We start from the raw sequence: 10,200 nt of genomic DNA on the forward strand, positions 1-10,200 counted from the left end.
GAGAGAGAGAGAGAGAGAGAGAGAGAGAGAGAGAGAGAGAGAGAGAGAGAGAGAGAGAGAGAGAGAGAGAGAGAGAGAGAGAGAGAGAGAGAGAGAGAGAGAGAGAGAGAGAGAGAGAGAGAGAGAGAGAGAGAGAGAGAGAGAGAGAGAGAGAGAGAGAGAGAGAGAGAGAGAGAGAGAGAGAGAGAGAGAGAGAGAGAGAGAGAGAGAGAAATGTCCACTTAGAATGTGTGTATAAGAAATCTGAGTGTATTAACATTTGAAACATAGGGTTTCCCCAAGTAGATAGATAGGTTCACAATGACTAATCACAGACAAATTTGGATTAGACAAACATACACACACACACACACACACACACTGTGTGTGAAACACACACACACACACATAAACACACAGGGAGACCGTGTCTGAACCCCGCCTCCGGCGCTCCTGTCTCAAATTCTCTCTCACACCTTCCAGTACTAAAAGTTAGAGCGTGGAGCTGAGCTGATGAGATAGTCAACATCATTTAGTATCATTGATTACATCTACGGAAAGTACCGTTAGAGAACGGGTCTTAGCAACCCAAGTTCGGATTTTGGAGCTCCATCAGTTGATTGACCGTATAGGCACGAGAACAGATTGCTGAAGACGCTCTGGAAATGGAATTGACATTTTCGGGAATTGACTTGAGATTTGGACATATTTGATACCGCATGAATGAGCAATTTGCAATTTCTATGAACGCCGTTTTAATCGTTTACACTTCTGCAGTAGGCTAGCCGCTTTAAGTTAGGAAAATAATACTGGCATACAGCAAATGATACAGTAAGGATGGAAACTGCTCTCATTCAAACACGTCGGCGGTCAAGTGGTTGTTCAGAGTCTGGACAGATTCGGCGATCCAGCGTTGGAAACGAGTCCAGACAGCTTCGAAGGTCCAGCATTGGGACTGAATCTCGACAGAATCGGCGGTCCAGCATTGGAACCGAGTCTAGGCAAAGTCGGCGGTCTAGCATTAGTAACTCGTCGGATGCTCAGGCATGTGTTGACAGACCTTTACCTGTTGACTACAACGGGGACACACCTATGGACGAGGGAACGCTATCCGGGGGTGTCAAGAAGCACCATCACAAACATAATCTTAAACACCGGTACGAGTTACTGGAGACGCTGGGGAAAGGAACCTACGGTAAAGTGAAGAAAGCCGTTGAGAGAAACTCCGGTAGAGTGGTGAGTTGAGGCGTGGGTTGATTTCTGACCGTAATACATTCGATTTAACATACGCTGAAAGTGTTACTTGCACATATGTCTCAGGGTTAATGATAGTTGCCTTTCTGCAGTGACAGGACAAACCTTTCAATCAATCAATCAACCAACCAACCAGTGAATCAATCAAACAAAGTTTAGGTAGCACAATACATACAGTACAACGAATGCAACTCCAAGTGCTGAACATAAAAAGTAGAAAAAAAATAAGAACTTAAAAATACAACATGAGTTTAAATAATAAACAGAGACAGATTTTTTTATATAGCTATATATACATGATAAAACGAATAAATAAGAAATAACAGTAATAGTGCAACTTTTGTGCAAATCAACACACATTAGACAACATCAAGTTTGACAGGGGGAAGTCAGGCTGTGTGGTATGTGTTCCTTCCTTGGTACCTAACACTTTGGTGTGAAGAGAGGATATGGTCGGAGTGACGTGAAGGGGCAACACCCAGACACAGACAAGACACATTCATAAACACACACTGTAGTGCGTTGTGCGTAGCTGGCCTCGCTAAACAAGCTTCCCACCTGGCTGCTACATTTGTCTGCCGGTGTCTGAGGATGTAAGACACACAGGACACACACAGACAGGAGCCCAAGCAAGCCAGTTACTGTGCATGTGTGAAATCTGACTTAAATATTGCTGTTCAGCACTAACTCATTCATGAAGCCAATAGGATCACACACACCTAGATGTACAGTACGTGCAAGCCAGGAACTGTACACTTGCTGTTTTATATAAGAGTGAAGGAACTGTTCCTTTACTGAGAGTACAGTAGGTGATGGAGGAAAGTAGGTGACAGGAGATATGAGAGGAGACATAAGATATATATTTTTGAGAAAAAAGGCACCATTTTGATGTAATAGTGTAGTGACCTGACCATGGCACACTAAATGAAGATCTATGATGATTTCACAGTTATGTGGTCATAATGACATTTTAGGTGTTATCCGCTGTGTTGCATAATCATGAGATAAGGTTGAGCTGGGGGGTGCTTTTACATGGCTGGAAATATTTCACTTTCCTACTCTTTGTCAGAGCCAGACCCTACATGTCTACATGTTTTATCCCTTAAATGGAATGATGGAGGATATGGTTCCATTAGTGACGTATGTGCAGACAGGAAGTCAGACTCACAGGCGTTTCCTGTTCTCTGACTCAGTTACTACTTCCACTAGAAATGCTATTCTGTAGAACCCAGGCAGGGGGGTGGATATTAGGGCAAGCTACTAACGCTGTGGTGCATCCAAATTCTTTTGGGGATTTTTTCCACATACAAAATTGTATGATGAATATTACATTACGAGGAATTCCTTGTGAAGAGGGATATATGGAAATTATATGTGGAATAAACACCCGCTGTTTATTCCACGTGTGTGTTCTCACTCTGTTTATCCCATAACCTTGATAACATTTCGACATGAGTCACTGCCATGGAGAGTATGAGATTTGGTGCAAATGGAACATCTATTAATATACTGGCTCATATATTTATGTCTCCATTGGGTTGCACTGACCTGTATGTCCTTCTAGAGACCCAGTTTCTCTCAAGGTTGATAGGCTACCAGGCCTACTTACCATCCCTCCTTGGAGATGGGTAATGATATAGATAATGACAGAGAGGGTAAGATAGAGAATGAGAGAGACAGAGTGAGAGACAAGGGAACAATAGGGAGAGAAAGAAACAGGAAAGAGAAGAGTGGAAAACTGATACCTTGTTCAGAATTTAAGACAGTTTCACAAACACACAAGCGCACATAGCCTGTTGAGGGTCATGAATGTAAACAGAGAGGTCCCATTCCAGATATTCACCCAAGTTGAATATTATATTAATAATGACAAAATGTTCATCTCATCAGAGTCACTCCAAAGGACACTGTGTTTAGACATCTGTCACTGGAGGCTGTCACCTGTAGTAACCACACAGACACATTGACCATTGCTTTATTGATCGGCCTAAGAGCTCGTAAAGGATTGTCTCCATAGTGGTCTGCTGTTAGGCTAGATCTGTCAGTGAATGTTGGTGAAGGTTATTGACGCTGTTGAGCTAACAGGATGTGATGTCATCAGGTGGCCATCAAGTCCATCAGGAAGGAGAAGATCCAGGATGAACAAGACATGGTCCACATCCGCCGAGAGATCGAGATCATGTCCGCCCTAAGACACCCTCACATCATCTCCATCCATGAAGGTAGGCAGGAGTGTGTGTGTGTGTGTGTGTGTGTGAGAGAGAGAGAGAGAGAGAGAGAGAGAGAGAGAGAGACAGAGAGCTTGTCTTACCATGGTACCTAGCAAAAGAGCGCCCACCCCCACCCCCACATCTCTTTTCCTGACACACTTCCAGTCACATGCGCCCTGCCAACTTTCAGTCTTTCATCGTGTTGATCCTGCTGGTGTCATCGCCATAGATGTCCCCTTGTGTAACGGAGCACAAACAGATGTATAAATGGTTCCTATTAGAGTCATCTGTGGGTTCCTTATTGCCAGCATGTTTGTCAGGAAGGGTTTGAGTGTGTCTCAGATCGTCACCTTACACCAATCAGAGACAGCGCAGGAAGGAGAGAGTGAGAGAAAGAAAGAAAGAGAGAGATACAGAAGTGACATTTGTCTTTCTCTCTCTCTTGCTCTTTATCTCTCTCTTCATCTTTAACCCATTCCCCCTCTTGTCTGTTTACACTATCAGGTCCAACCACATGACCTGATAGTGGACATAAGGCAGATGTGTGCAGCTACTATGCTGGCCCAGAACAGGAGGGAGAAACATAGACAGCAGAGCAGCATAGACTGACCTGTAACATCCCTCACATAGAATCACACACGTCTCTCTCTCTCTCTGACTCTCTCTTCCTCTCCCTCCCTCCTTGTGTAGTGTTTGAGAACAAGGAGAAGATTGTCATCGTGATGGAGTATGCCAGTAAAGGAGAGCTGTATGACTACATCAGCGAGCGCAGGCGTCTGACTGAGAGAGAGACAAGACATTTCTTCAGGCAGATCGTCTCAGCAGTTCACCACTGTCACAAGGTGAGCCTGACCCTTACCTTACCCCCTCCTTCCTCTGTCCATCCTCCGCCCTACCCCTCCCTCCTCCCCACCCCAGTGAAGGCAGGATTGGGGCAAGCTGGCTACAGGGTGTCCTTCCAGGTGGAGATAGACTGATGACATGAAGCCATGATGTCACTTCCCCCTCAGGGGAGACACTTTCAGGGCTGGCAACAGTTGCTGGTGACATCATGACGGCATTGCCCAGAGCATAGACTGGGCTAAAGGGGAAGGGAAGCAGTAGATGAGGACAGGTCACACTTCCTCCACTTCCTTTGTGTGTGTGTGTGTGTGTCTGTGTGTGTGTGTGTGTGTGTGTGTGTGTGTGTGTGTGTGTGTGTGTGTGTGTGTGTGTGTGTGTGTGTGTGTGTGTGTGTGTGTGTGTGTGTGTGTGTGTGTGTGTGTGTGTGTGTGAGAGAGAGAGAGAACGACTTTACACATGATCAGTGTCAGTGTTCACACATCTGGTTTACGTGCATTTCCCCCGGATAATGAATGAGAAACACACTCCGTGGTAATGTGGTGTGGCTGTATCTCATTCATCATGACATCACAGCCTGGGTCTGTTTAACCACTGTCTATAGTGTCGTCCAACGACGCAACACATTTATGGGTCAGGATTCATCATATGGTAAATTTAGAAAAGCTAGATTTTTTTTAAAGGACACATGCCACTTGAAAAGAGTCACTGTGGATGACATCACCAGCAAGGCTGACTAGAAGGCTTTGTGAGCTGAAATCTAAAACAATGTCATCCTACAATGTTTCTGTGTTGCTATGTTTACAGAATGGTGTGGTGCACAGGGACTTGAAACTGGAAAATGTTCTACTGGATGAAAACTGCAACATAAAGGTATCATTTCTCTTTCAGTTGGAGTATTTTTTTGAGGACTGAATTTCTAAAAGTTGCATTTTCAGGGCGGGATCCTCATAGTAACAAGGCTGTGATCGGTGCTGTGTGTCTGATACGATTTGGCTCCTGCTTCCCCAGATTGCAGACTTCGGTCTGTCCAACCTCTACTACAGAGACCAGCTGCTGCAGACGTTCTGCGGCAGCCCCCTGTACGCGTCTCCCGAGATTGTGAATGGGAGGCCCTACCACGGCCCAGAGGTAGCCAACACTCAGCACACAATCATGACCCACAGTCCCAGGGCTCGTTCATCAGCTTTTCTGATCAGCTGATTGGATCAATAGTTGATATTGGTATTGACTGCCACATAGCTGACACTTGTACTATCCTTTCAGATCTAAATGAATTCATCCGTGTGTGTGTTCTGTGTGTGTGTGTGTGTGTGTGTATGTGTGTGTGTTTATGTGCCTATGCTTGTGCATACAGCATGATCACTTGTGCACGTGTCTATGTGGCCTGATTTCAAACTTAAAATAGAACAGCTCCCAGGAAACAGAATTCTCCATTCCTACTCCACCATTTATATCTCACACTGTGATGTCCTTGACTGCAGTGATTCCTCCTCTAAGAGCATGAGCAGAATGAATAGAGCTAAGATAAGGGATCTGAACCAGTGGACCAGTGGAAACCCCCAGACTAAACAAGAGGAACACAGGGAAGCGTCAGGGAACTCCCATAGTCATTTCCCTCTGGCCTTCACAGCTCTTAGGTTGGCTGAAATTCATGGGTGTCCAAACATGACTCTTGCCACATAAAACATCCATTCACTCCACAGTCTTGTGGACACACACACACACCTCACACCACAAACACTCACAGAGCCTCTAGGCTCCTGTGCCAGCATTTATATCGCAGCCATTTCCTGAACACTCAGGTCAAAGGGTGTGTGTGTGTGTGGTGTGTGTGTGGTTTGTGTGTGTGGTGTGTGTGTGTGGTTTGTGTGTGTGGTGTGCCATAGACATGTGGTCCCTAGTCTGAAAGGAGTTTTGTTGAGGCTGCCAGAGCCAACTTTGGCCCCGTAGCCATCACTCACACCAAACATGGCCCTGAGAATGTATTAGTGATCTTGAGATATCCCTGTTCCAAATCATTAGCTGCAGTACACCTCCCTAAAGATTAGCATTACATAAATCCCCCCCCCCCTCAACACACATGTTATACACACACACACACACACATACAGTACACACACTCCCTATCTTCTACCTCCCCACCCGCTCCGTATTCTAACTAATTTCCTGAGAATAAAAATGGTCAAAGGCCGTCAGGAACTGGGTTTTTGCCAACAATCACAGCTTTCGAGACACACACACACATACTGGATGCCCATTTCCCAGGTTGAGGAGTCAGGGGAGTGGACTTCCCTCTAAACGAGTCTATTGTTTCCCAGCTGTGATTCACACACTGGTTCCTGGAGATAACTGGAGTTAATCAGAGCCTGAGATGGACTGGAGAGCCAAAGATTATACAACCTTGTCAGCTGACAACCCAGGTCCTTCAGGCTGAAGCTTCTTGGTGTATGCATGACTGTGTAGATGCTGGGTTGTCGGATAGTCTGGTTGATTATGTTGAAGAAATCAGGATGACAGAACATGAGAGTGAACTGTTGTTGTTGTTGTTGTCAGGTGGACAGCTGGGCCCTGGGCGTGCTGCTCTACACCCTGGTGTATGGGACCATGCCTTTCGACGGAACAGACCACGTCCAGCTCATACGGCAGATCAGCAACGGAGAATACAAAGAACCTACCCAGGCCTCAGGTAGGCTGAACCCAGACTCTCTCTCTCTCTCCCTCTCTCTCTCTCTCTCTCTACCTCTCTCTCTCTCTCCCTCTCTGTCTATCTTCAATAAATACAATGCTAACCCCACCCGACGTTTCCCCTCTCCCCCCTCCAGATGCGCGTGGTCTGATCCGTTGGATGCTGATGGTCAACCCGGAGCGCCGGGCCACGGTGGAGGACGTGGCCAACCACTGGTGGGTGAACTGGGGCTGGAAGAGCAGCGTGTGTGACTGCCAGGGCCAGCAGCAGCAGGGCTCGCCCATGCTCGCCCGCTTCTTCGACTGGAAGAACCCCACCTCCGCAGAGTCCCCGATCCACCCCGCCGCCCCCAGGGACCCCCCCCACCCCGACAGCCCTCCACCCCCCGACCCCCCCCTCCCGGGCCGCCAGCGGGTGAAGAAGCCCATGAAGGAAAATGAAGGCGGAACGCGACAGCCGATGGTGGAGGATAAGCCGGGACTGAAGAGACCCAAGGGGATCCTGAAGACGCGTGTGCCCGACCAGAGGTCTCACAGCTTGGGGGAGATCGAGCTCAGCCGCTCCCTTCACTTCCCGGACGGGGGTCTGACCTCCAGCCCCGAGAAGGACGAGGAGGAAGAGGAGGAGGACGAGGAGGAAGACCAGGTCTGTCTGGGGGGCTCTCCTGCCAAGATGGTGCCCACCCTCCCCAGGAAGGGCATCCTGAAGAACAAGCAGCAGAGAGAGTCTGGGTACTACTCCTCTCCCGAGCGCTGGGAGTCCGCCGCCGTGGTAGGGGTCGGTGTCGCCATGGCGCCCCCCGTCAGCTCCCCCGCCAAACGCTCCATGGGGAGGAAAGGCATCCTGAAGCGCAACGGCAAGTACTCCTCCATCCACGCCCGCGACAACCACGTCTCCACAAGCTTCATGGGAGAGTTGGAAGGGCCCGCCGACTCCGGAGGCCTTTCTCGCAGCCAGAGCCGGCCCTCCGGCATCGTGAGCGACGACACGAGCCTGTCTGGTGCTCCCTTCCTTGGGATGGACTGGCCAACGGCCACGCCCGGGCCCAGCATCAGGGCCTGCATGTCAGCCGAGGATCTACTCCAGCTGGCAGGCCTCCGAGGCCTCCAGGCAGCAGCACCGCTCCACGGGGGCAGGGTGACCCAGTGCACCCCAGCCTCTCCCGGGGACAACGGCAGCTTCTCACTGCTCGGGGACATGGATGACGTCACACAGGTATACAAGCATGCCCTGGACATCAGCGGTGGTCTGAGAGAGACCTAGAGGATGGGATCAGAGAAGAAGAGAAGAAGAAAGAGGAACACCGAAACACATATGCACAGTCAAACAAAAGCATGGCTACAGTCACACAAACACACACACACACATATACACACACACACATATACACACACTCAAAGATTTTCATTTACTCTTGAAAATAACCATAGCATAAAAGCTTAATGCAGTAAAACTGCATCTAACTGAAGATGGTGTACTGTACACATGTTGCTTTCAGTGTGTTGGTCCATGCAGTAGTCATTTATGTGCTTTGGTCATTGTCAACCCATGTATTATTTGACTTAACTGATATGAATGTCATGAATGTATTTTTGCATTGAAACTAAATATTAACTACAGAACATTATACTATGTTAGTATTTCTGTTATTTATCACGCTTCCATTTTATGAAACTTTTGAAAATGTTTAAGAAACAAAACATTAAGATGACACATGGTTTTGTTAGTTTCTCAACATTACTAGGACAGTATAACTGGATATCGTTGTGTTATGAAGTATTATGTTATTTAAGTTTTAATTGGTTTTGTTACAGTTTATTGAAATTGTTGTTACTGATGTGTTATGATAAGTATTTTGGTATAAAATAATGTTGAAACATTGTCTCATCGAGAGCAAACAAAATCTCAAAGATCGATGTTGATTTATAGCTTACAGTCGCTTAAAGAGATACAAGCTTAGGACATCCTTTTACCATCTCAAATAAAATACTCATTGTAAAATCCCTGCCGTTTGCATTTATGTGTGTGTGTATGTGAGTGTGTGTGTGTGTGTATGTGAGTTATGTAAACACTTCTGATGTTGACCATTCTTATGTACACATACATTTACATCACTAAATGTACACTATGTTTCCTTTACTTTGTGTGTCTGTCTGTGTGTGTCTGTGTGTATTCCCTACATGTACATTGTGTTCTCTACTCAGAAGTTGGGAAAGGTTATGGCTGTTTTGTTTTCATATCACAGCCACAAGGCACAGTCCCTGGCTGCTTTCTCCACAGACAAGCACGTATTTCCCTGAGTAAGGACATTCCTACCCCTGTGATTACTCTTCCAATGAGTTCTTGAGAGATAAATGTAGATAGGCGGAGAGAGAGAGAGAGAGAGAGAGAGAGAGAGAGAGAGAGAGAGAGAGAGAGAGAGATTCAGAGGTTGGGGTAGAGAGAGAGTGAGTTTCAGAGGTTGGGGTAGAGAGAGAGTGAGGTTCAGAGGTTGGGGTGGAGAGAGAGTGAGGTCGGGTGTTTGGTTGGGGTGGGGTGAGGTGAGGTTCAGGGGTTGGGTTAGGTTTCAGGGATAGAGGAGGGGTGAGCTGAAGGGATTGGGGTGATGTAGGCAAGGGTCTAAGGTCAGGTGTTGGATGAGGGATAGCTTGGGTCTAGAGATGAAGGAGATGGGTAGGAAGAGGCTAAGTGCTCCCAACCCTGGAAGTAAGAGGCAGGAGGGACTTAGACATGTCAGATGACTGATTGGTACATGTGTGGGAACTTAAACTCTGATATGAACCTGTTTTCACAAGCCCAGTCGGCCCAAGCACAGTCTGAAAGACATGGTCAGGAGCTCGTCAGTACCAGGGACATTCCACTGGTGTGAACTGAGGAGGTCTGGGAGGGGGAAAACACAGGGAAAAAAAATAAACACAGGAACAAACCTTGACACAGAACCAGGCTGGGACAGAAGGGTGTGTGTGTGTGTGCGTGTGTGTGCGTGCGTGCGTGTGTGTGTGTGTGTGTGTGTGTGTGTGTGTGTGTGTGTGTGTGTGTGTGTGTGTGTGTGTGTGTGTGTGTGTGTGTGTGTGTGTGTGTGCGTGCGTGTGTCTGTAATAATGGCCTGGTCTGAAAAGTGTGGGTGAGTGTTGTGGTCATGCAGGGTGGTAGAACACTCTCCAGCCCAGCCCTGCCCTAACTCAGCCTAACACCCTCTGACCACACACACACGCAAACAGTCCTGTG

The 10,200-nt window shown here is 47.4% G+C and overlaps 1 protein-coding gene across 2 annotated transcripts; it reads left to right on the forward strand.

Moving 5' to 3' along the window:
- The first annotated feature begins 786 nt into the window (after window positions 1–786).
- nuak1a (NUAK family, SNF1-like kinase, 1a) lies at window positions 787–8,936 on the forward strand. 2 transcript variants are annotated; one of them, XM_067254560.1, is made up of 7 exons: window positions 787–1,215; window positions 3,335–3,455; window positions 4,134–4,285; window positions 5,091–5,156; window positions 5,295–5,414; window positions 6,840–6,972; window positions 7,109–8,936. In XM_067254560.1, the coding sequence occupies exons 1-7, from the start codon at window positions 817–819 to the stop codon at window positions 8,233–8,235; spliced, it is 2,118 nt and encodes a 705-aa protein (XP_067110661.1). In that variant the 5' UTR covers window positions 787–816; the 3' UTR covers window positions 8,236–8,936. The 2 variants fall into 2 exon arrangements, with proteins under 2 accessions (XP_067110661.1, XP_067110662.1); XM_067254561.1 differs by lacking the exon at window positions 5,295–5,414.
- Window positions 8,937–10,200: the final 1,264 nt, after the last annotated feature.

This window comes from Osmerus mordax, chromosome 17 (genome assembly GCF_038355195.1).
Source record: "Osmerus mordax isolate fOsmMor3 chromosome 17, fOsmMor3.pri, whole genome shotgun sequence".
NCBI classification, from domain to species: domain Eukaryota; kingdom Metazoa; phylum Chordata; class Actinopteri; order Osmeriformes; family Osmeridae; genus Osmerus; species Osmerus mordax.

Bases quoted from the DNA above. Each gene is read 5' to 3' on its own strand.
- nuak1a (XM_067254560.1), top strand. From the start codon at position 817: ATGGAAACTGCTCTCATTCAAACACGTCGGCGGTCAAGTGGTTGTTCA. The intron at 3,456-4,133 runs GTAGGCAGGAGT...CTCCTTGTGTAG, and splicing joins CATCATCTCCATCCATGAAG to TGTTTGAGAACAAGGAGAAG. The intron at 5,157-5,294 runs GTATCATTTCTC...CTGCTTCCCCAG, and splicing joins ATGAAAACTGCAACATAAAG to ATTGCAGACTTCGGTCTGTC.